This window comes from Acanthochromis polyacanthus, chromosome 8 (assembly GCF_021347895.1).
Source record: "Acanthochromis polyacanthus isolate Apoly-LR-REF ecotype Palm Island chromosome 8, KAUST_Apoly_ChrSc, whole genome shotgun sequence".
NCBI lineage: Eukaryota > Metazoa > Chordata > Actinopteri > Pomacentridae > Acanthochromis > Acanthochromis polyacanthus.
The window spans coordinates 38,932,642-38,959,397 of record NC_067120.1 but is presented as its reverse complement, the minus strand read 5'-3'; the positions used below and the strand labels follow the sequence as shown (position 1 = coordinate 38,959,397).

The 26,756-nt window shown below is 38.6% G+C and overlaps 2 protein-coding genes across 2 annotated transcripts in view; both read right to left on the bottom strand.

Moving 5' to 3' along the window:
• The window catches only part of kiaa1549la (KIAA1549-like a), a 144,709-nt gene extending 136,607 nt beyond the window's left edge, over positions 1-8,102 (bottom strand). Inside the window, exon 1 of the mRNA XM_051951865.1 lies at positions 7,622-8,102. Within this exon, the coding sequence (XP_051807825.1) occupies positions 7,622-7,829 (208 nt within the window). The 5' untranslated portion in view covers positions 7,830-8,102. The remainder of the gene's footprint in view (positions 1-7,621) is intronic.
• A 2,789-nt stretch (positions 8,103-10,891) lies between these two features.
• Positions 10,892-26,756, bottom strand: part of LOC110958520 (homeodomain-interacting protein kinase 3-like) — a 61,812-nt gene continuing 45,947 nt past the window's right edge. Inside the window, 8 exon segments of the mRNA XM_051951857.1 lie at positions 10,892-15,976; positions 15,979-16,141; positions 17,076-17,233; positions 20,434-20,708; positions 22,239-22,400; positions 24,289-24,645; positions 24,727-24,888; positions 26,495-26,649. Coding sequence (XP_051807817.1) covers positions 15,615-15,976; positions 15,979-16,141; positions 17,076-17,233; positions 20,434-20,708; positions 22,239-22,400; positions 24,289-24,645; positions 24,727-24,888; positions 26,495-26,649 — 1,794 coding nt within the window. The 3' untranslated portion in view covers positions 10,892-15,614.

The following is a 26,756-nucleotide window of genomic DNA, read 5'->3' as shown; positions in this document are numbered from 1 at the left end:
GGGACAACATTTTGGTCAACAGATTATCTTGAGTCTTATTTTGATGCAGATTTTTGCCCATTAGCATGAACGTAGCACAACATGTGCACAGCCGCCTAGCTAACAGCGAGCTCAGAAAACATCTGAAAATTATAGCATCTATCAATAAAATATTTAGCAAGTGAGGCAAGTGAGGTAAGGCACTAACAACGTAGCACAACATGGACATAGCTAGAAGTTTCTGTGCATAAAGCAGCTTAGCTAGCAGCTAGCTTAGCCTGCATGTGCTCTGAATTCAGGTGAAGTCATATTTTGATGCAGATATTTGCACATTAGCAGGAACGTACCACAACATGGACATACCTAAAATATTTATGAAATGGAGACTAGAAGCTTCTCAGTGCACAGCAGCTTAGCTAGCAGCTAGTATAGCCTGCATGTCAGGTGTTAAAGAAACATCTGTAAATTGGAGTGAATTGATTAATAAAATGCACCATTTGGGAACAAATCATATCTATTTTGCCTCCAATAGATGCTCTGAATTCAGATTAAGTCATATTTTGATGCAGACTTTTGCACGTTAGCGGGATGTAGCACAACATGGACATAGCTAAAATAGTCGCTAAAATGGAGACTAGAAGCTTCTAGCCGCCTAGCTAGCAGCTAGCTTAAAAAACATCTGTAAATTGTAGCGCCTATTGACAAGAAGACATTTAGCAAGTGTTGTGGTGTAATTTTTTGTATATTTTGCCTTCAGGAGATGTCCTAAATCAAGTTAAAGTCTTATTTTGATGCAGATTTTTGCACATTAGCAGGAACGTAGCACAACTTGGCATAGCTAAAATAATTATGAGATGGAGACTAGAAGCTTCTCTGTGCACAGCAGCTTAGCTAGCAGCTAGCTTAGAATGCTTGTGAGGCACTTAAGAAATATATGTAAATTGTAGCGACTTTTGATAAGAAACTGCACCCTTTTGGAACAATTTTATGTATATCTTGCCTCCAGGAGATGTTCTGAATTCAGTTAAAGTCTTATTTTGATGCAGATTTTTGCACATTAGCAGGAACGTAGCACAACATGGACATAAGTATAATAATTCTCATCTCTTTAGACATTCTTAGCCTTTCGTGTCTCTTCTTTAGCCCAGAGGAACAGATGGAAAATGTTCACATCTCTGCAGATAAAGCCAAACGTCTCTCTGGATTCGCATCATTAGCGAGGATTTCGTGTGAATCGACCCTTTTAGAATCGGTTCTCCTCTTGTTTCTTATTAAACGCTGCAGAGCTTCGTTGGCCGCTGATTAAAAAGCAGCTTCACATCTGGAGGGAAGCACAGCTGTGTGAGAACCTGCATGTAAACCTGCAGCGGATCCTGCATGCAGGACAAACTGCAGCTTCACACATGAGAGGCGACTCAGGGAAAGAAAGAAAGAGTCCCTGCAAGATTAGCAAAACACAACGTGTGGCTAACTGGGATTAGAAAATCAATTTCTCCCAAAGAGTTTCTGCCTCGGTGTGATTTGTGAGAAGCTGCGTCATGAATGCTGCAGGAGACGGAGGAATATTTACGACGCTGAAGCTTCGTCCTTCTAACAAACTGATCCAGAAACAGATTCATGTCCAGCACAATGGGAGTTTTTAAAACGTTATTTTGGTGATAAAACAGTTAAAAAGGAGCAAAAAAAAATAAGAGCAACTAAAATAGAGATGGAATAGAAAAAATGCTTCTTGTCTTTTTATTTTGCTGATTTTAACTGTCAATCGTTTTAATTTAGTGTTTTTTTGTCATTTTTTTTCCATTTTTTGTTTAGTTTTTTACTAATAACTTGTAGAATAAATAAAAAAATTGAGAACTCTAAAAATAAATGACAAAACAGTAAATAATATCAAATCAGTATTTTTCCAAATTGATAAATACATTCATTTTATATTTGACTGTAAAAATACACATTTTTTATTTTATTGTATTTAAATGAGCAAAAAATATTAATACTTTTTACAGATTAAAACAAAGGATTTTAAAGACAATTATGGAAAAGGTATTCTACTGTTTTATTAAATTACCGATATGTAATAATATTTAATAATGAATTTAGAAAACAAATTTTATCAAGAAAAAGTCACTCATGATACTAGTATAAAAGAAAATACTATATTTTTTTTCAAACTGCAATTTTTCTTTTTTTTAAACGAAGTTTACTGTATATTTATTCTATTTATTTATATTTATTTATATTTAAATCTGCCCAAAAAGGTTCAATCCATCATTTATTCTTTTTGGGGGGTTTTCCCCCTAAAGGCAAAACATATTTAGTAAAATAATATTTTACATATTATTGGTAAAATAATATTTTTGTCATATTTTTTCATCTGGATGTTATTTACAGTTTTTGCTGTATTTTCACAGATAAAATGTAAATTAATGTTTTGTTTTCTTTTTTACTAGAGATTATCTGGGACTCAAAACAGGAAAAATAAGTTTCAAAAATGTAAAATGTTATTTATTTATATTAATGAATTTTCATCTGGATGTTTTTTTTCAGTTTTGTCTTATTTTTAGAAGTAAAATGTAAATGAATGTTTTTTTAATGTCAGAGTGCAGTGAAACTGTAAAATGAAAAAAAAAATCAAAGTATTTACAGCGTTCCCTTCCTGATGTTTGGACTCTGAATCTCTTCCAGAGACTCTGAGGAGCCGATCGATGAGTTTGACGACAGCTGATAGACGACGGTGTGGACCATCAGCGACGCCTCGTTACGAGAATTAAAGAACAAAACTATGAAACCTCAGAACACTGCAGAAAATATAAAAAGAAAGTCAAAGTAAAAACCGACCACAGATCAGTCTGACATCCATCCAGGATCACTGAGTGAATTACGTCAACTTTTGGACAATTTTTTAAAACTGTCATCTCATTTTGGACATTTTCATTTTCAACAAATTCTCAGTAACGTGGGACAGGTGACTGGACATTTTTACCTAAAAATGCAACTTTTTTAGGCATTTTGGACAAATATTTAAAGCAATTTTGTCAAATTTTGTGTCATTCCCAACAGACTCCAGTAATTCTGGATACTTTTGTGCCATTTTGGACAATTTGTTTGTACTTTTTGTCAACTTTTACGTCACTTTGAACTGTTTGAGGATTTTTGGAGATTTAATGTAACGTGGGACAGAACAAGTTATAGTCTCATTTTTACCAAAAAAAAGCAAATTATTTTAAGTCCTTTAGTCAAGTTTTGTGTCTTCCTAGACACATTTCTATTAATATTGGCCTTTTTTGTGTCATTTTAGTTAATTTCTGTTTAATTTTTCATGTGACTGGGAACCATTTTAAACAAGTGTGACAGGTGGTTGGTCAGAACTGGTTAGAGCAGATGAACAGAACAAACTCAAATTATTGGAGTGCTTTTGGACAAATTCTTAGGAAACTTTGTCAAACTTTAAGTCATCTCAGACGAATGTTTCTTATTTTTACTACGTCTGACAGCAGGAGCATCTTCTACATCCCATAGATTCACTCAAGCAGCTTCAGTTCTCTGTTTTCAGCTTCTTAAACGTGAATATTTTCGGTTTTCTTTCCTCCTCGGTGACACTGAACATGAAATCGTCGGCTTTGATCGCTGCTCTCTGCTCACAAACAGACCGTCGTCCTACAGGTGGATTGGTGTCGCTCAACAGGTTTGAACTTCACTAACGGAGAGAAAACGGGTTTGTGCCATCAACCTGCCGCTTCACTCTGCCGTTATTTCAATCCTCCACCGATCGGTTCCCATGGCAACGGACCTCAGCGATCCGCGGAGCATCTCTGAGGACCGATGGGAGACTGAACGCCCACACGAGCACACCAGGCAGCCGCAAAAACGACTTCCATCAGCCGTCACGGACGCAGAAATAAACAAAAATACGAGCAGCGGAGGAAGGAGGACGAGTGGGCGACCGAACGTCTTCTAAACACTCTGGACTCCATCTTCTAAAAACCAGCAGAATCTCACAAATCTGGGCTTGAAACGACAGCGGACAGGTCGATGAGGCGACTCCTGATCAGCTAAACGGTTAAAAAAACCACAGAAACAAACTAATGCTCATTAAAACACTCATTTAGGGGTATCTAAAAGAGTTCTATGAGGTTTCCACATGTTGGTAAATGATGTAAATCAGTGTTGAGCTTCACTAAACGGTGTTTAAATCTAAAAAAAAGATAAATAGATCCTTTATTCATCCTCTTGTAGCTCACTCATGTTAAATTTAATAAAAATAAGGAAAATATGGTGCAAAAACATGTGAAATTAACGAAAAAAAGGTGCAAATTTGCTTATTTTTTTACAGTGAAAACCAGTATTAACCAGTTTAAGCACTATACTTAAATAATAATAAGATTTACATCAATTCTAATTATCCAGTAACTACCATGTTAATTTTACTAAAAATAAGGAAAATATGGTGAAAAAAAAACATGAAATTAATGAAAAAAGGTGCAAAATTTACTGTTTTTTAGTGTAAAAACAGTATTAGACAGCCAAAGTGCCATATAGAGGTAGAAATAATAATAATAATAAACATAAAGTTGTTATTTGTTGCATATAAATGTTTAATTAAAGGTTAAAATTATGTTGTAGAGTTTTATGAGGTTTCTGGTTGTTGTTAAATGATGTAAATCGGTGCAGGATTATAAAAAATAAGGAAAATATTATGCAAAAACATGCAAATAAGGAAAAAAGGGTGTTTTTTTACTGTAAAAAACAGTATTAAACAGTGTAAGTACCATATAGAGGTAGAAATAATCATAATAAGTACAAATAAATAGAAGTTATCCAGTCGCTCACATGTTAAATTTAATTAAAATAAGGAAAATACAGTGAAAAAATACACAAAATGAACCAAAAAAGGTACAAAATTTACTGTTCTTTACAATAAAAAACAGTCTAAGTACAGTATAATAGAAATAATAATAAAAATGAGCTTTAAAATGTACTATTTGCTGCACATTAAAGTTCAGATAAGCAGATAAATGTATTTACCAGGGTTTTAAACAGATCATTTATTCATCGTCCTGTAGCTCACACGTGTTAAATTTAATAAAAATAAAGAAAATAAGGTGCAAAAAACTGTGAAATTAACCAAAAAAGGTGCAAAATTAGCATTTTTTCAATAAAAAACAGCATTAAACAGTGTCAGAACAGTATAAAAATAGAACCAATAATAAGCACATAAATGTATTATTTGTTGCACGTAAACGTTAATTTCAAAGGATAAAATGCTCATTATCTTCCAGTTTTATAAGGTTTGTAGTGGTTAAATGTTGTGATGCTGTTTTTTATCCTCTTGTGGAAATTCAACCCATCCAGTAGTTCAGTTCAATAAAAATAATAATAATAGGGTGCAAAAACACATGAAATGAAAGAAAAAAGGCACAAAGTTTGATTTGTTTAACAATGAAACACAGTATTAACCCGTCTAAATAGAAAAACTAATAATGAGCGTATAAACGAGTTATTTGCTGCACATTAAAGTTCATTTAAAAGGATAAAACTCCACATTTAAAGAGATTTTAATCCCAGCATGATGAGACGTTCTGTAATGTTTGTTTCATTTAAGGGGCTTTTATTTTGTATTTTTGCCCTTTTTTTGCTCATCTTTTCAGTTTTATATAATTTTTAATAATTTTTAAGTGAAAAGTTTTAACTTAGATTTTATTCAGAATTTCTTGTCTTGAAATAATCACATTCAAACTCTAAAAAATGGTTCAGAGGATCCATTATCACCAAAAATAATGTTGATATTTACACCAATTTAATATTTTGTGTAATTTCAACTCAAATTTCAGCTTTAGTTCATTTAAAACTGAATTTATGTTGCAATAAATTAATTAAATCGGCTTTTTAACTTCATATTTCTCCATTTGGGGTTCAGGATATTTTTAGAAACTTGTATTTACGTCATCAGTTATTAAACCGATCATTAGCACCAGCACAGAGTTTTACATAAACTTTTAAAGTTTTAAACATTATTTTGACGAGCTGTGTTGCATCAACTTAACACTTGTGTTAGCTGATTTAAAACTGAATTGAAGTTGCAGTAAATGAATGAAATTGGCTTCATAATTTTTCAGGATTTCAAGTCTTTAAAAACTCAACACTGTGTGTTTATGCTACTAATTATTAAGTACTTTGAAATAGCTAGCTAATTCCCTGAACTCACTATAGCTCGTTGGGTGAACATAATTTCATTAGAAGTTGTCTGAACTCAAAACGATTGATCTGAACTGTTGCTTAAATGTTTTTTGTTAAGCCTAAACATTTGTTTTTACGATCTACGCACATATATTACTAACGGAACACACTGATTTAGATAAACTTTTCAGGTTTCAAACTTTTTTTGATGAGCTGTGTTGCATCGACTTAATATTTTCCATAATTTAAACTCAAATTTCCTCATTAACTGATTTAAAATTACACTCAAGTTGAGGTAATCTGATAAAATTGGCTTAAAAACTGGATTTTTCTTCACCTTGAGTTCAGGATCTGGACGATTTCTGACGTTTAATTCAAAACATCTTTGATTGTAGAGAGAAATCTGATTAACTAATTTTTCACTCCTTGGTTGAACATAATTTCATTTAAAGTAGTTTTAACTCTAAAAATTGCTGCTTTAATTCTTTTTGCTGAGGCTGAACTCTATTTTTAGAGTGGAAGTGAGTCTGACTCATGATTCTTGGAAGGAAACAGAACATTTGACATTTGTTTTTTTTTTATAAATGTCACCCTTTGGTGCTGCAGATTCATTTAATTTCATTCACATCTGGTGAGTTTGGCTGAAAGAAACTTCAAAATATCCGCAGATTAAACTATTTACATATGGAAACGTGTGTTTATATAATGAACCTTTGGATTTAACCGATATTCTGATGCGTTTTTACCACAATTTGAAACGACTAAAATGTGTTTATGCTTCATTTTCTTCTATTTGGTGCCAAAACGCAGCGACATTTTTGCGCATTTGTGCTCGAATAAACGCTTTTTCTTAATTTTTATCCCAAATATTAGCCCTAGCTGTGGGTATTTTTTGGAGCTCCTGCCTTAATTCTCGGCTCCAGCTGCAGGCGGAGCGACGTGCCTGAAAACCTGCCGCTGCTATTTTTGTTTTGCTCGCATGTCTGAGGACGCGCAGCTCATCCATAATTCATGCGCTCCGGCTATGAAACGTCCCTCCTGTGCTGCGGCTGGAGGTTGGTGACCTGCGGGGCTCCGCGTCTCCATGAATGAATAAAAAGTTTCCTCCTGCCTTTAATGCGCAGCGCTGCGGCTCCACGGTGCGCTCCGGCTGCGTTATTTGGGGACGTGACACCGGAGAGGGCCCCGAGCGAAGCCACGGAGGCGGTTCTAGTCACAAATACGCGCTTTTTTAGTCAAATCAGAGCCGCGGAATGTGATTAACTGATCGTGTGGAGGGAAAATGTGCACCAAAAAGCAGCTCATTGACTCTCCGTTTAGCGCCACATGTTTGTGAGGTTACCAGTGGATCTGATCACCTCCAATCACGCACAGATACCCGCATCCATGTGTGGATGAACGGCGTGTTTACGTAACATGACAGGTGTTAATCCGCTCTACAGGTTGGAGGAAAACAGCAGCATCTTACCGTCCGAGCTCTGCAGCAGCAGCAGCAGCACCACCGTCCACCGGGCCAGCGTCCCGTCCGTCGCCCGCCTCAGCGTCCTCCTCCGGGGCGAGCAGGCGGCCACGATCCCCGCAGCGTCCATCCGCGAGTCCACGCACCGCCAGCGGGCTTCGTCCCCTCCGTCTACCCCCCTGACCCGGCCGGACAGGAGCGCATGTTTGGGAGCCATCGGGTTAATCCTGGACGGAGAGCATCTAACGGCGCCGCTGGGCTGAAAGGCTTCCGATCAACGCGCCCCCAGTGCGGACAGACTCTCCGCTCCGCTCTCCATGAGCCCTCGGGCGGCTCCGAGGGTCGAACTGCCGCCGCCGGTCCGGTTCTTTTGTTCCGCGTCTCTCCGGTCGTGTTCGTGTGAAGCTCGGTCCGGTTCCGACGTCCTACTGCGGCCGCGGCGCGCTGCTCTCCATCCCTGCGTCAATGCGCAACTGCGAGCCTGAAACAACAGCTGAGCCGTCCTTCAAAATAAAAGCGCTTTCCGGAAGTCGTTTGTTTTGGCAGTTTGTGCTGAAAAGCCCAATTTACCTGCACTCTAAACACAAATAAAATCAGAAATTAATTTAAAAAATAAAGTTGTAACAGGCATCAGACTTTCCAGAAATGTTTTTGTTATAAAAGTCAAAGTAAAGTTAGAATATTTTTCAGAAACTCCCTACTTGACCACCTGCAGACCTATTTTGTTTTTGTCATTTTTTCCAATGTAAAATAGTTTACTGCTACTTTATTTCAAAAAAACTTTAAGGGCAGATAATGTAAATATATCTGCACCTTATGTCATTTGCTTATTTCTGAAGACTCTTGTATATTCTGTTGATTTTTCTATATTTTATTATTTTTTATCTAATTATTATTTCACTATATTTGATACATTTCTTAAATATTTATTTTTCATTTAATTTTACTTTCAACATTTTATTCTATTTTTCACCATATTTAATTTTATTTTTATACATTTTTATAATCAATTTTACTTTTATTTTTTTATTTTACCTTCACTTTATACCCAAACATTTTGTGTTGTCTTATTTTTTACTCCTTAACTGAATATTCATGCTGCTGTAACAACATAATTTTATTTTACATTTTTCTTTTTTAAACCTTATTTCACTTATTTTTATACATTTTTTAGAATTTCTTTATTTTTTCTTTACCTTCACGTTATACCCAAACATTGTCATCTTATTTTTTATTCATTTAAATATTCATGCTGCTGTAACAACTTAATTTTATTTTATTATAGTTTATATATGTTTACTTTAGTTCACTTATTTTATATTAATTCATTTAATTTTTCATAAATTTTATTGTATTTAATTTTAAAATGTATTTTATTTTGCAAATTAAAAATTTATTTTTCATATTAAAAAATAACAAAAATAACCCTTTAACAAATCTGCTGTAAAAGCGCAACATATTTTAACTTTATGTTACAAGAAATTTATATAAAAACTGGGTTGTGGGGTAAGATGCTAATATTTAAGATTTCACATTTAGTTTATCAATAAACAGTTCTGCTTTTAATCTAGTTTGTTTTACTTAAGCACATCTTGTGTACATCTATATTTATAATAATAATATACATATGTTTAAAGACAGAATTGTTTTTAAGGCTACATCTCACTGTACTGTGAATTTAATAGCACTTTCCTTAGCCTGGCTAGCTAACAGCGGCTATTTTAGTCTGTTATTTGTCATTTCACACAGTTATTCTTTTAGTATTACTATTCATATGCTGTCACACATCGTTAACACATTGGTTCAGTAAAAAGGCGAATTATTGTATTTTCGGCTCCATTTAAATGCTTTCATTCTGAAGGACAAGCTAACTTCCGGTCGGCTAACTGCTGCTAGCTTTCCACTGCAGGTCGGACCGTCTGTCCGGTAACTCCGGTTAAATGTTCGGTCTGAGCCGTGATGACAGCGGAGGACAGAAGTCAATTCCACCGCTTTTATTCAGCCGCAGCAGAGCTCCAGTCACCGGGGAAGGCAGCGACAGGAGCCCCGCTCTGCTGCTCTGAGGCCGGGGCAGAGATGAGCGGGAAGCCGGCGACCTCTGGTGGAACTGCGGGCAGAAAACCTCCAAATTACCGGAGAGAAATCTGTGCAATAATTATTACTGTGCATCTGTAAAGTCATCAGTAAACTGCACATGAAGATTAAATACAGTGTGCATCAATTAATTCATTAAATATAATATTTTATGATTAATCCTGAACGGAATTATTGTGGTAGATAAAATAAAAATTACATAAATATAAGAAAAAAAAAGATTTAGGAATGACACATTACTGAAAATAAAAATGAATGAGTTAAATAGTTTATCACAGTCCAAAAAAAAGTATCACTGGCAATGATTCTGATTCTTATAATTAAACACTGCACATAATTAACTCATTTTCTGTAATTATGGATAATAATGACTGATAATTTGAGTTATTTAGGACAATTTAGTTTATTTTCAGCAAATTTCCCATAATTTCAGATAAAATTGCACAAGTTTTGTGTCATTTTCAATCATTTTTGAAGCATTGTGGATTAGTTTTGTGTCGTTCTGCAAATCCTCACTCATTTTGAATCATTTTTCTTTAATTGTGGGTGAATTCTGACTCATTTTGGACAATTCTCGTGTCATTTTCAATTAGTTTTATGTCAACGGGAATCTTTTCTCGTCATTTTGGATCATTTTTGTGTCTGGGATCATTTTAGAGTCATTTAGGACAAATTTCATGTCATTCTGAACTAATTTTCCCAAAATTTTGATCCTTGTTGAGTCATTTTCTATCATTTTTGAAGCATAGCAGACTAATTTTGTGTCGTTCTGCAAAATTTCAGCCAGTTTGGATCATTTTTGAGAACTGTGTGTGAATTCTGACTCATTTTGGACAATTTTCTTGTCATTTTCAACAAGTTTCATGTCAAATTGGATCATTTTGGATCATTCTGAACAAATTTTCTGTAATTATGGATCATTTTTCATTCTGGTTCTTACCTGGATGGATTTAAACTGATCTGGTGTCAGTTTTTAGCAGAACTCAGATGTGTTTCTCCTCCTAAATGTCCTGGTTCTATCTGCTGGACTGATGAAGTTCTGAGGCTCAGAAATGATGGAAAAAGTCCATTAAAAAGTGATAAACCTGGACCCTCTTCTATGGATGAAGGTAGAACTCTGGTGTCCTTTCAAAATAAAAGCTTGTAAACCACTCAGAAAACCAACAAAAAACAACAGACAGCGACTTCTTGAAGCGAGAGATTTTTTTTTGTCGTTTTTTTTTTAATTCAAAGTGAATCTTGACATAGTTACAACCATGGATTCATAATTTGACACTCACCAATAAGAGTCACCGAGGAGGAAACCCGCTTTTTGTGACGAAGTGCACGAGGCTCGGTCACATAGAAACTCGCTGAGAACTAAAAGTAGGGGGGACACACATCGTTACGAACCCCAGATCATCTTCCCAGTCCTCGTATATTGTCGTTATATTGCACAGTGCAGTCGCTACATGTCCGACTAGTGTAGCATTTAAAAAAAAAGAATCAACAAAATGAAATCGGAAAGCCACACAGATCTACACAGAACAGTAACAGGTTCAAATTTAGCCGTTTTCTACCAGTCTAAATACAACCACCCGATGAGGAGAAGAATGATTAGTCCAAGTGCTAGGAGTCGTTTGTTTTTGTTCAGCAGCTCAGGACACGAATGAGACGTCCACCCTCGTCATTTGGTGGAGTTTATAGCAGTTTGAGGCCAAATAATGCAGAAAATCCATTTTTTAAATCATATTTTTTAGAAATCTGAGTCCTCAGACCTGCTGTTTGAGGCTCCATGTGCTGCTTCTAGCTCCAGAGGGATGAAATACGAAGCGAGTTTAACTAAGTCAGGCTTTTCTAGAGTTAGCCGGATTAACAAAACCTGAATAAATCAATCTTGACGTGGTTATTAGCATTCTTTGCTAACCAAGTTTTCTTTATTACACTCAGAGCACGCTCACAGAAAAAAAAAAGATGCTTTTGGCAATCTTTTTTAGCCGTTTCTACGTATTTTTTAGTATTCTTCAAGAATGTTTGTGTCATTCTGAACACGTTTTTAGAAATTTTAGACAATTTCAAGAAAATTCTGCATCATTTTCAAGCAATTTAAGACAATTTTTATTTCATTTTCAACTGATTTTCTGTCATTTTGGATCATTTTTGCACAAATTTTGACAGCAGTTGTGTGCCGACTACTGTAGCCAATAGGAACAGGTTGTTATAACAGAAAATAAAACATTTATTACGGCAAGAAGGAGAAATATTACTGATCTAATAGTGTGTCTTATTTCCGAGTTGTTAAATTTTAAATATTTTAACATTAAAATCAACATTTTTAGCCAGAAACTGTCCCCAAATGAAGGAAATATGAATTTTGTTCACTTTTTTTGACAAATAAAGTGAAATTAATGGTTTTAATTGAATATTCTCTTTGATAAACACCTTTTTTTTCTAGTATGTGTTCTATTAGCTTCACAATAAAGGTGTTAAACTTTAAATATTTGAACATTAAAGCCAATATTTTTTAGCTTAAAACTGTTTCAAAATGGAGGAAATGTAAAAAAAAAAAATCACTGTAGTTTCTGCTCAAATCAAAGAGAAAACTCTGATTCTCATTAAATTTTCTGTGTACTGAACCATATTTTTCTTCTCTGTTGCTACATTAGCTGCACAAAAAGCAGCGTGAAATTAACTTGGCAGTAATATATTAAAGTTTTAAAGCATATTTATAGGTTTTCTGCTTTTTTGTCAGTAACTGTCCTAAAATGAAACGGGTTGAAATTAATTCATTTTTGGTCAAATCAAGGTGAAATTGTTCCACAAAATGCATGCAAACTGCACACTCCCTTAAATCATTGTGCTGTGTGATAAAACTGCCCCTTTCAGAGTGTCCTTTTATTGTGGGCAGTCTGAGGCACACCTGTGCTCTAATCATGGTGTCTAATCAGCATCTTGATATGGCACACCTGTGAGGTGGGATGGATTATCTCAGCAAAGGAGAAGTGCTCACTGTCACAGATTTAGACAGATTTGTGAACAATATTTGAGAGAAATGGTGATTTTGTGTTTGTGGAAAAAGTTTTAGATCTTTGAGTTCATCTCATAAAAAACAGGAGCAAAAACAAAAGTGTTGGTTTATATTTTTCTTGAGTGTTTTTCAACATTTGCAGCCTAAAACTGTCCCAAAACGAAGGGGACGTTGGAATTACTTCATTTTTTTTAGCCAAATCAGACCTAAGTTTGACAGCATTTTCTGCATACAGTCACTTCATATACTTGCAGATATTAATTGATGATGAATTGAATCTTCTTACAGCTGATTTAAATCCAAAACTCTAAACTAAAACCCCCTCTAGAGCAGGTTAGCTGTGCAGCATCACTTAAAACGGTGATTTATCAGCTTTAAAACTCTGGTTTTAGGTTCATTTCTAACTGACAGCTGCACATTAAAGGTGAAAAACTGGAAATACTCCAACACTTTCAATCCTAAAATGAAATAGAGGTTTAAATCACATCGTCTTACTATATAAACTCGGCAGCATATTTGTGTGTTTTCTCCGTACAGTCACTCAGTATACTTGCAGATGTTAATTGTGGAGCTTCTTACAGCTGATTTAAATCCAAAACTCCAATCTTAAATGTCCTCTAGAGCAGGTTAGCATGAGTTAAAACGGTGGTTTAGCATCTTTGCGACACTAAAAGCTCTGTCTTTAAGGCTCTACATACCTCTGTAACCCGCTAACCTCGCTTCGGATCCCACCCCTCTGGACTGAGGCGACAGAACGGATCCTTTTCTTTCGTCTCATCGTCTGTTCTGAGCCGACACAAACAAACGGACACATGGAGAGGCTGCACACCACAGGGTTAGAACAAAAACCATCTCCTCTAACTCAAACGGTGCGTCCTCTCGTTCCAAAGTCATCAACACAGTAGCATAATTACACAAAACACACCCAAGCGACAGCAAAAAAACCCCATTATGATGTAATACGATAAGCAGGTTAAGGTGGGACGACTTTGGAGCTGAAGGTAAAGCATTTCTGACTCAAACACCGTGTCTGCCTGCGGTAATAGCTGCGTAGAAAACACGAGAAAAACGCCGTGAGGCGTCTCCAGATGCACAAATACATTCACCGAGTGAGAATAAAGCTTTGCATTTGTGTGGAACCAGGCCCTACGTTTCGCTTTTATGAGCACTGCACGGCGTTCCTGCTGAGAAAACCTTCCCTGACTTGTACTTTCTTAGGATTCTGTTAGAAGAAAACAAGACTGTTTACAGACTCCAAACAAACAAACAACTAACTTTGGGGTTTTTTGTTTAGAAGCTAGTCTACGAATCGTCCGTCAGCCACTTGTTGGAAGGAAGGCACTAAGAGTTGTACAGTACGAAGAGTCGCGGGTAAAATACAGTCCGACAACGGAAAACCCAAAAAAACAGCAATTTAAAGAGCGAACCCAGCCTACGTTTGAAATACTGATGCTAAATAACCACGCACGAAAAGGAAAAAACAACAAAATAATAATTAAAAAAAAGAGTAAAACTTCCATTACAGCAGTTTACAATCACTTCAAATAAACAACAAAGCCAATATACAGAGGCACTAGCATCAATATACTCTAGGATCAGAACAAAACCCACTTCTGTCATCACAAAAAAAAAAGAGAGAACGCAGGCTAGGATGACATTAATCCTCTAGATTCACAGCTACCAGGTGGCGGATAATCAGTACATAGCAGCTTATTATCATCTATACATTCCAAATACGTGTTTTTTTGTGTGTTTTATGTCGAACACAGCTCAGAAAAATAAAACCTCATCCGAGTTTTTTTGCGCGTTTGTCTTTAAAAAGGGAGAAATATCGCCGACCGATGCTTTGAGAAATGATTAACGAACAGTCTTTGGTGCTGATTGGAGTAAAACGAAACGACAAAAACACGCCAGAATCAGAAATAATAAAAATCAAGGCTATGCACCCAAACCCTGAAGGAATGTATCAAAACTGACAACGGGCTTCAATACGCGGACAAAAAAGAAAAACAGTTACAGCCCAGCAATGATACTGTAAGTGGATAGGTTATTCAAACACTGACAAGCTTAAAAACACAAAAAGAATTACCTCTAATTAAGCCACTCCCAAAGTCTAATTAATGCCTAAATGCATAATAATAATAATAATAATAATAATAATGATAAAAACACAGCAACCCAGAGTCTATCTAGATTGTATTGCAGTTACAGTAAACAGTGACAATACTGTTATGAATTAAGTACTATAGTGAATAGAAATCGATTATCAAAATATCAAATCACTCTTTTCTTTTATACATGTACATAAAAAGCTCATTCAGTCAAAGCCCTATATATGTGCAGCCTCTAGCTAAAAGGAAATCCAGAATCAAGCCTCGTGTTTGTGATCAGCGCTGAGCCCGAAGGTTTAAGTGCTCCAAGCCCCGCTTTTCTTTTATAAATTTACAATCTATAAAGTTCCTGAAGGAGGTTTTTTTTTTTTCCTTTAAGGCACTAGGAGGCGGCAGGAGCAAAAAAAAACAACAAAAGAGAGAAGGCTGCCTGAAACAAGAGACGGTGAAATGGTGCGTTTGGGAGGGATGGCTTCAAACCCACAGATCCGAGCGACAAGGCGACGGAGATAAAGGGAAAGGGGGGCGAAGATCTCCAGCCTCCAGCCGGGAAAAACACAACAACCAATAAAAATAAAGGAGGGAACGCGACGCACGCTTAAGGGAAATCTCATCGTGGTGCGACCGTTTATTTATCCGTCCTTGAAGCATCTTTCTCCATCCGCCGTCTTTCTTCTTCTTCCTCCTCGTCGTCGTCACAGGAGTCCGCTCTGAGCTCGGCCGGCAGCTCTTCCAGACCACGTCCCGCCGCCCGTCCACTTCCCCACCAGGAGGAGCTGCTGCTGCCGCCTCAGATGTACGAGAACTGGGGGTGGTGGCCCAGCTTGGTGGGGCTCAGAGGGAAGCCGGTGTAGGCGGCGGGGGACGCCATGTAGGGGTGAGGCGGCGGCGGCGGGAACGGCGGCTTGAACTGGTGCGGGTGGTGGGCGTAGCCGGGCTGGTGGTGGTGGGGGTGGATGGTGGGCGAGGGGAGGAGCCTGTGCGGGTGGTGGGGGTGAGGCGGGGGAGCGCCGAGGCCCAGCGTCACCTGGTGGACTATGGCGCCGCCCTGGGGGTGGGACAGACCGTAGCCGTGCTGGAGGAGGGGGGGAGGCGGCGGGCGGGAGGGCAGGATGGGGTGGGGGTGGTGGGCGGAGGCGAGCGGCCCGCTGGGGGGTAGGAGAGCAGGGTGTGGGGGGCGGCCTGGCTGTGGGTGGGGCTGCTGTGGGGGAGGTGGGTGAAGGTGTGGACCGTGGGGGGGATGAAGGCGTGAGGACGAAGGGGGCCGTAGTTGCCGTTCCACTCTTTGTTGCCGAGGTTGGAAACGTACGGCTGCACCTGGAGCACAACAAACAACCAGTAAACAACCAGTAAACAACCAGTAAACAACCAGTCTGACATCAGTTCCATCACCAATAAAGAGAAAGTTTAGAATCTTCACATCAATGACGGAGAAAGAAAAACAAGTTTTTTGACTCTCAAAAGTCAAGATATCTTTTTTTTTTTTAGGTTGGAGAATTTGTTGCTGTGGTTGGAAATGTATGGCTGGGCAAAACACAACAAACAACAAGTAAACAACTAGCAAACAATGAGTAAACAACCAGAGTCTGAGGTCAGTTCTGCTGCCAATAAAGAAAGTTTAGAATCTTCACATCAATGACATTGAGGAAAGAAAAACGTGATTGTTGGCAGTCAGAAGGTCAAGACATCTTTGTAAAGGTTGGTGAATTTGTTGGTAAGGTTGGAAGTGTAAGGTCAGATCCAAAACAAAAACTCGTCAACAACCAGAGTCCAATGTCAGTTCTGTTGCCAATAAAGAAACATCAAATGTCACCAACTGATGAGTATCTTCTGGACCAACAGAGACCTTCACATCCAAACCCAGAAACCGACTGATTTTTGTTTGGAAAATGTATTTACTTGAGCACAGCTTGTAGGAAACCAGAGTGCTGTTTTAATGGCATCAGATCAGTTGTAAATATTTTCTAATTTAATACAAATGCTAAGAATATTAGCATTTGGCTCCCATACCAAGCTGCTTTACTCTGTGTAAGCTAAAGGAAGCATTCAGATTTAAACAAACGCCTGATTTCTAAAGCTCATTAAATCCATTGTTTTAAAGGTACAGCACAAGGACTAATTACTGCAGAAATACGGAGTCCTTTCTACTGGTTTCATTGTCCTGTCAGAGAAAACTGGGCCAAAATGTTCTACAGAGTCCTGCTGTAAATAACCTCCAAACATTCCCCTCCATATATTTAACTGAACCGACCTGTCCAAAGCCCAGAGGATGCTGCTGCTGCTGGCCCGCCGTCACCTTCTGCTGCCTGGACAGGTGAGGGCCGGATGGGAGGAGGGGGACGGAGGAGGGAGTGTTCTGCTGACCAACGAGGCTGCAGCGCCCTTTGGACCGGGACCAGGACTCTGAGGCTGGACGGGACGGAGACACGGGTTAGTCAGGACCAAAGAAAGAGGCAGGTTTAGTCTGAAGGAGACTCAAGACTTCAACCGAGAACACACAGCAGAGCGAAAACAGTTCAGCAAAGAGAGCAAAAGATGTGGCTTTTATGCATTTTAATGTCATGTGAAAACAAAACTTCAGGCCTAATTTAATTTTAATCTTAAAGTAATCCACATGATTAAATGTTTACAAAGAAATTGGCAAAATTACACCTTTTATCAGACGCAGAAATTGTAAAAACTGAGAGAAATCAAAAGATTTTCAGCAAAAGCTACAACTAATCCTGTGTGACGTGTGGTTGTGCTTGAAAACTAAGCTTAAAGTGGTAATATTTCATGAAAAGTGAGAGTTTTTGGCTGGTAAAATCTGACAGCTTAAATAAAGACAGGTGCATTTTAACTGAAGCATTACATCTGAACTGGCAAAATTACACCTTTTATTGGAGCCAGAAACGGTCAAAACAGAAAGAAATCAAAAGGTTTTCAACAAAAGCTTCAACTAACAGCGTGCAGCGTGTGGTTCTGTCAGATCATTTCTCCAAAACTAAGCTTAAGATTGTGACATTTGATCAAAAAAAAAAAAAAAAAAAATCACTTTATTCTGTTTGTGTTATTCAAAAATCCACCAAAAATTAACAGTTTCCAACAATCAGATTCTGCAAAAAACTAAAAATTCTGCATTTCTCTGTGCAACTGATCATTTAAAAGTGACTCATCTGCGACCAACAGTCATGCTAAAGAAATTCTGGGATGTTTTTGGCTGAGCAGGTAAAATTTGACAGCTTAAAAAAGACGGCTGCATTTTAACTGAAGCATCTAAACTCCATGATACGCGAAAGAAATTTGCAAAATTACACCTTTTATCAGAGGCAGAAACGATAAAAACAGGAAGAAATTAAACAATTTCAACAAAAGCTTGTGGTTCTGTTTGAAATCTAAGCTTAAAATTGTGACATTTGATCAAAAATTAACTTTTCTATTTGTCCTATTCAAAAATCCACCAAAAATTAGCAGTTTGCATTCATCAGATTGTGCACAAAAAAAAAAAAAAATTGCATTTCTCTGTGCAACTGAGAAATTAACAGCGACTCATCTGCAACCAACAGTCACATCAGAGAAATTCTGACAGTTTTTAGCTGAATTAGGCTCAAATGTAGCTCGTTTTTAAAAACGCAAAACAAACCAAAGCAGTAAAAAATACCTTTAATGTGTAGATTTCCTGTATTCTAACAATCAGGGATACTCGCGTTGTTCACACGTTTCCTTTTAACAATTGTTGCAAAATAAATAGTCAAAAAAAATTCAACTTTTGTCCTTTTTTTGGGTATAAATTACTGCATTCTACGGTTGTTCTGTTCCATAAAAAGGTGCAGGAATTCATACTGCAGTTAAAAATAAACCTACGGTGAGGAAAATTTTGACAGAAGCAAGAAACGTCCAGAAACCGCTGAGAGTTCAGAGGGTTGAAGGTGACGAACGTAAAACATTTTGGCCTAACGAGAGACTTTGCTGCAGAGAGACACTCGTTCCTGCAGAAATCTGCACATTTTTATAGCTTTTGCAGAAAAAGGCATCATTTTATAGCAAAGAATTGACTCCAGCGAACAAAAAAAAAGAGCTTATTTACAAGAAACGTCGATAAATGACTCGTATCTCCACATAGAACACAGCACCATCAGAGCAGACCATAATAAAATGAAGCTGAGGAAAGAAAAGCAGATCTCTGACACTCAGGAAAAAAGGCACCTAAAGAGCAAAGTGGATCCAAAGACTCTGGTCTGTATCAGCTCTGAACTCACTGTTATTAAAAGTGAAAATCTTTGGAGAGAAATGAGTTAAACTGATGTCAGATCAGCGTCTTTGTGCGACTTTAGCTCTGCAGCAAGAACCAGCAGAGAGAAAACAGCAGAGTGTGGTCTGGTAGCAGATAATAAAATGCATCCGTCTTTCCATCCAAAGCTAAAAAACAACAGAAAATATGTTTATTATTGTTTTATAGACCTGAGCTCTCACTGGAGACGAAATGTTTGTGTAGTTTTGGACGACTTTAATGACATTTTGATGAAAAGAAAAACACATTTGAGCTTCTATGAAAGTCAGTGTCATTTTCAACTATTTTTATGCCGTTTTGGACAACTTTGGATAATTGTAGTCAGGTTTTTTTGCTACTCATAACAATTATTGAGTCATTTTAGATCATTTTTGTCTAACTCTGGACCACTGAGCAATTTCAAACATTTTTTGAGCAAATACGGACAGTTTGCGAAGAATTTTCAACAATTATTGAACCACCTTGATGCAAAATTGGACAACTTTGGTTTCTTGTTACTTTTAGATATTTTTTGTCAACTTTTGTGAACAATTTCAGACATTTTAGACAGCTCTTTTTAAAAATTTTGGACATATTTGAGGAACTTTAAGACCATTTTTGTGGCATTTTGGACATCTTTCATAGCATTTTTTTAAATCAAATTCTGATCTGAGCTGTGTTTAAAAATTGTCAACACATCAGTTTTACATCCAACCAGGAGTTATAAGCTCCAGCTAATTGAAATTTGACTAATTCTGAATATTTTTTGTAATTTTGAAGAATTTTCTGCCATTTTTGACAAATAGTCATTTTTGACAAAATCTATATGTGTGTAATTTCTATAATTTTTAGAGTAATTCTGGACTTTTTAAACCAATTTTGGACTAATTTTGAACTACTACTGTGTCCCTCTGAACACATTTTTGTTTGAGGAACAGCTGGAGAATGAAATGATAAAAAATTTTACATTACAAAGAGGTCATTTTTCATTAACTGATGCATCCATAAGGCTTAAGAATGTAGATATTTTGATGGATGGAAAGCCATAAACTCCCAGACAACGCTAAATGCTGCCTTCTGCAGATGCATCTTTGAGATACCAGACCAGAGCGGTTCTCTGCTGATGTCTCTGGATCACCTGTTATAGCCTCTATGACCCACTAGGGGGCGGTATTGCCCTACTGCTTCCACATGACCTGCAAGGCAAGATGCTGCCAGAGCGCAGGTGACAGAGCACAGGACAGGAGGGGAGGTGAGGCAGGTTTCAGGCTTTAAAAATGTGGGTTAGGACACAAACAGAAGCTCTAGACTCTCTACTGAAACACAGAATGTTTCTGTGAGGGTAAAGAAATCCACCCACCGGTTCTCTGGACTCGCTCCTCGCTGCCCTGAGTGTTGTTGTTCTGGACCCTCATGGGAGGAACCACCATGGTCCTGATGCCGCCGTGGCTCCGGCCCTGCAGGCTGGGCGAAGGCAGCGGCGCCACCATGGCGGCCAGCGGCGGCCGGTTGTTGTGGTTGCCGTTGTCGAGGTAACGGTAGGAGCTGTTGCCACGCGGGGACGTGGACGTGTCGGACGTGGGCGAGCCTTCCACCGTGTCGCAGCCGCTTTCATGGCCGTCGTCCTCAGACATGCTGAGAACAAAAAGAACGGCTTTTATTTAGTATTTCAACGACACGAACACGATGGAGACATTCACTGAAAAACCTGCATTCAGCCTCCTCAGAACATCTGGTTCTTCATCCGCAGCAACTTCATCAATGATCACAGTTCTACCTGTATCCAGGTTTATCACTTTAATGGACTTTTTCCATCATTTCTGAGCCTCAGAACTTCATCAGTCCAGTAGATAGAACCAGGACATTTAGGAGGAGAAACACATCTGAGTTCTGGTAAAAACTGACACCAGATCAGTTTAAATCCATCCAGGTGTCTCAGTCTGAAGATAATCAAAACTTGACCAATTTTGAACGATTCTTGAGTCATTTTGAGAAAATGTTGAGCCAATTTGAAAGGTTTTTGACTTTTTTTTGGACAAATTTGAATAACTTTGGGACGATTGTGTGTAATTTTGGACATTTCTTGTCATTTTGAACAATTTTTAAAGCCGTTTCTGACAAATATTAACAGATTTGAGACGATTTTTGTGTAATTTTGGACAACTTTAATCACATTTTGAGCAATTATTTGAGTTCTGGTAACAGTCAATGTCATTCTCAGCTACTTTTGTCATTTTGGACAGCTTTGAGTATTTTTACCATGTAGTTTTGGACATTTTTTTGGTCATTTTGAACAGCTTTTGAGCCATTTTTGACAAATATCAACCAATTTTTGCATCATTTTAGACGACTTTCATGTAGTTTGACCAAATTTTAATAGAAAACACATTTGAGTTCTTCTAAAAACTGACACCAGATCAGTTTAACATCCCTCCAGGTTTCACAATCTCCAGGCAATCAAAATTTGAGTAAGTCTGAATATATATTTTTGTAATTTTAGAGAAATACCAAGTAATTTTTGACAGGTTTTGGTCATTTTGGACACATTCTGAGGAATGTAGATTGATTTTGGTGGAATTCTGAACATCTTTTCTGGTATTTTAATGCAACGCCAGCACATTTGAAGTCTGTTTAAAAATGAATTTCACATCCATCGAAAGACTAAAACTTGTGTTTATAATTCTGGACAAATTTTGAATAATTCTGAACAACGTCTGCGTCATTCTGAGCACATTTTGGTTTGTTTTTGACAGTTTTTGGCATCAGTTTGGAATGTTTTTGATTGGTGCCCTGGATGTGTTTCTGTTTTCTGATAGAACTTTAAAAAGTGCATTCTGGGTAAACTTTAAGGCTCATATCAGCATGTTGGTAGGTCAGAACAAGTTAGAGACAATGAAAGGATCATTTTTTGCCACACATTTGATACTAAGATCATCCAACAGACCGGATTCACTCAGTTTTCTTGGATCTAACTGATTGAATGTCTTCTATCTCCTTTACTGTGAGAAACCTTGATGCACTTTAACGCCTGTAACTGAAAATATCCACAGTATGAAGGTAGAACTTTGCTTGGCTTCATTAAAGTTACTCCAGATACGAACCGAGCAGATTCTGAGTGACTTTTTGTTTCCGATTCGGCCGGTTTTATGTGCACTGACTGGCTACCTGTTGGGTCTCTTGCAGGGCGACACTGAAGGGCTGGACTGCAGCGAGTTGGAGGCGAATGAGCTGGTGCTGAGGCTGCTGTCGGGGCTGCTGAGGGAACAAACCCTCTCCATGGACACGCTGGTGTTTCTGCAGGCCTCACACACACACTCCTCCTTACACCTGAGGACACGACAGGACAGATTAACCAAACTGTCTTTAGCAGGTTGCTTTATGACGGATTCAGTGCCAGCGTTTCATAGCAGGGATCCTCTCATTCATAACGTTCTTCATTAATCAGTTACTACGGCTGACTGAGCTGCAGAAACAGACGTGATGTCAGATTTCCTTGAAGCTATGAGGCTCTCCTTTGTCTGCGATAAGATTTATAACAGATAAGATTTTATCTCCCACAGTCTCTTCCCTGTTTTGTTAATCTTTAACCGTTCTGTCACTTTTACTGCCCACTAAGGTCCACACCTTTAAGTTGTTGCTTTCCAGACACCGTTTCAGGTTCATCTGCGGCTGCTTCTAGCCTAGCCGCTAGCTGTTAGCGTGAAAGCAGCTAATGGGTTGATTCGTGGAGATGTTTGTGATTCTTGTTTCGTTTTTTCAGGTTGTTTCTCTGTTACTGATGCATGTCTGTCAGAACAGACAGCTAAATTTACTCTGACTTTAGAAAGGTGCTACAGCGCTTCAAGTAGCATTAGCTGCAGGCTAAGAGGCACGGCTAACCTCCGAATGACAGCATTAGCCAAGCAGCACGGGCTAAATAAGTTCCAGCTGCACAGGAGAATTAGTCAGACACTTTTCAGCCTAACAGATTTTTTTTTAAATTTAATCTTACTTCAGAAAATTGTTAAAGATGCTCCACATAATGGCAGCTGCGAGCTAAGAGGCACAGCTAACCTCTTAGTGACAACATTAGCCTACACCCACAGGGTAATTATTTGGGATAACGTTAGCATTAGCCTAGCAGCATGGGCTACATTAATTTCAGCGACACTGCCACCAAGAAGTGAATTATTGAGAGACACTTCAGTGTAATCGAGACTTTTCAAGTTCATCTTACTTCAGAAAGATGCTATGGTGCTCCAGACAGCATTAGCCTCCAGCTAAGAGGCATGCTAATCTTGTAGTGATAGCATTAGCCTAGCATCCTCGGCAGAATAAGTTCCAGCTGTACCAACAAGATTCGGCACTGTAACCGCAACAAGGAAACTGAGATTTTTACAATTAATCTGACTTTAGAAAGACATTAAAGGTTCTCCACATAGCATTAGCTGCAAGCTAAGAGTCACGCTAACCTCTTAGTGATAGCATTAGCCTATCAACAGGAGATGATAGATTCCAGATGCAGGGATAACACGTGAATTACTCTGGTATTTTCAACACAACAGATAAACTGAAATTGTTTAAGTTAATCTGACTTTAGAAAGATGTTACAGTGTTCCAGGTAGCATTAGCTGCAGGCTAAGGGGCATGGCTAACCTCTTAGTGATAGCATTACCCTAGCAAAATCTGCTGAATGCATTTAAGACGCAGTGACAACAACATGTCAATTAGTCAGGTGTTATCAGTATAACAGAAAAGCTGATATTGTTCAAGCTATTCTTACTTCAACAAGATGTTAGGGGTTAAGCAGCTAGCATTAGCTGCTGTCTACGAGCCACAGCTAACCTCTTAGTGATAGCATTAGCCTAGCGACATCGGTAAAACATGTTACAGCTGCACTGACACCAACACATGAAATATTCTGTCATCGTAACAGAAATTGGGCATGTTTGTGTGAGACTTTGTGGTTTTTATTCAAACTTGACTCTGCACACGTCCTGCTTTGAGCTCATTATTAAGGAAGTAACCGTCAGTGTTGATTGGTTTTTACTGGTGATGTGTAACCAATCAGACCACAGAGTGACTACAGACAGACAGAAGCTGCATCAGAGCCTAAATAGCTCATTTAACGTATGTTTTCAGTGACTGGTTTACAAAATAACCACACAGGAAATACCATAAAAAGGCAGAATATCAGCTCTGAAATGCAGATGTTTGCAGACGTTTTCCTACTCACTCGTTCAGACGGCACCTCTGAGGGTCTTCATCCTCCCTCTCGTCCTCGGTCAGGTCGCTCCTGATGCTGATGACGCTGGCGGCTGGACTCGGCGTGTCGCCCATCAGGACCGCCACGTCTCTCTGCTGCTGCTGCCTGGACAGACTCCCGCTGGGAACCACGTCTTTGAAGCAGCTCACCTCCTCCTCGCCGTCCTCCTCCTCCTCGTCTGTGTTCCGGACCTCCGGCCGCCTGGTCTCCACCAGAGGCGCCGTCCTCCGAGGCTCCTCCTGTCCTGCCACCGCCTGGCCAACGACGTCGGCCATTTTGGGCGTGCGGCAGGCTGATATGTGGACGTTGCTGGTGTGGGACAGGTTCCTTTAAACACAATAATTCACATTTATTAGACACAAACTAACTGTCAGAGCAGTTTAACTTTAAAAAGGGGCTGAATCCCACCTGTTGTGACCGTGTCGGTTCCTCTTATTGGCCGGCTGAGGCCACACAACATGAGCTATGCCGATGTTGATTGGCTGATGAGCAGACAGGGCTGGCATCTGATTGGTCAGGAGGGGCTGCTGCATCACTGCGTTGTAATGGCCGCTGTGGGAACGCACTTTCCTGTAGACAGGATTGAAGATTTCCCAATCAGACACCGACAAAGCTTACTTGCATTTAAATGACTTGAATCTAAACCTACCAAACCTGAAAGAAGTCATTCCTTCAGAATCTGTTTATTTTGTATTTTTAGTAACTAAAGCACAAAGTTCAAACTGAATATCTCCGGAGTTCCATAGGAGAGGGTCCAGGTTTATCACTTTAATGGACTTTTTCCATCATTTCTGAGCCTCAGAACTTCATCAGTCCAGCAGATAGAACCATGACATTTAGGAGGAGAAACAAACTAGAAAATCCCCACACCAGTAGCCAAAGTTACCACAAAAAGACCCAATATCACTCAAAAAAAAAAAAAAAGAGTCAAAACCACCCTGAAAGATTCAAATATGCCAGGAAAAACACTCAATCACCACAAAACGGGTTAATTTGCAACAAAAACTCAAATTTGGCATAAAAAACATGCAAAATAACCACAAAAATGTCCAAAGTTATCACAAAAAGACACAAAATCACCCCAAAAAGAGCCAAAGCTACCCTGAAAGATTCAAATACGGCAGGAAAAACACCCAAAACCACCACACAAAAAGGACCAAAATCACCACAAAACAGATGAAATTTGAACAAAAACTCTAATTTAGCACCAAAAAAAATTCAACCAAATTGGACTAAAGCTCCTCCAGAACCTCCTCAGAACATCTGGTTCTTCATCTGCAGCAACTTCAATGATCACAGTTCTACCTTCATCCAGATTTATCACTTTAATGGACTTTTTCCATCATTTCTGAGCTTCAGAACTTCATCAGTCCAGCAGATAGAACCATGACATTTAGGAGGAGAAACACATCTGAGTTCTGCTAAAAACTGACACCAGATCAGTTTACATCCATCCAGGTGTCTCAGTCTGAACACTGAATCTGGTTTCTGTTCAGAACCATTTTTTTCTATAATTTTAGACAGTTGTTGACTCAGAAATTGGATCATTTTCACGCAATTTAGGACAAATTTCATGTCACTCTGAACTAATTTTAATAATTTTGGATCATTTTTGTGTTTTTGGGATCATCTTCGAGTCATTTAGGACAAATTTCATGTCATTCTGAACTAATTTTACTAATTTGGGATAATTTTTGAGTTGTTTCGCACAAATTTTGAGTCATTTTCTATCATTTTTGAATCATTGTGAGCTAGTTTTGCGTCGTCCTGCAAATCTTCAGCCAATTTGGATCATTTCTGAGTAATTTTGGGTGAATTCTGACTCATTTTGGACAATTTTCTCGTCATTTTCAACAAGTTTTATGTCAACTCTGATCTTTTCTCATCATTTTTGGAGCATTTTTGTACATTCACACTCCAATTTTCTACAGCGTAAGGGAAACATTCTGCTTCCTACAGGCTCTGACGGAAGCAAAAACTGTCATAACTCGTGACAAGAACTCTAAAAAACCACTAGAGCCGTTATTCTATACGCACTGTGGTGCTTTCCAGGAACAACTCGGGTATTTCAGAAAACATTTCCATGCAGGAGGCAACAAAAAAACCAGCCGTGAGTCTTGCAGGCTGGGATTTTCCAGACCTGAGCTGTGGGTGACTCAGAGTTCTGGTGACTCACCCCCAGTCGCTGATCCTCTGTGGGCCGGCCGCCGTGTCGCCGCTGAGGGAGGATGGAGGCGGGGGAGGCGGGTGGGATGGAGGAGGACCCACGGGAGTCATCGGCTGCCAGGCCGCCGGGACGAGGAGCTGCTGCCCCCGACTGGACCAGGCCTGCTGCAGGACGGAGGAGGAGAACCGGGGAGGTTATTTACACCTTCTACTGATCCAACAGGAGCCACAAGCTTTTACATTCATTCAGAGACGACTCAATCCCACCTGAA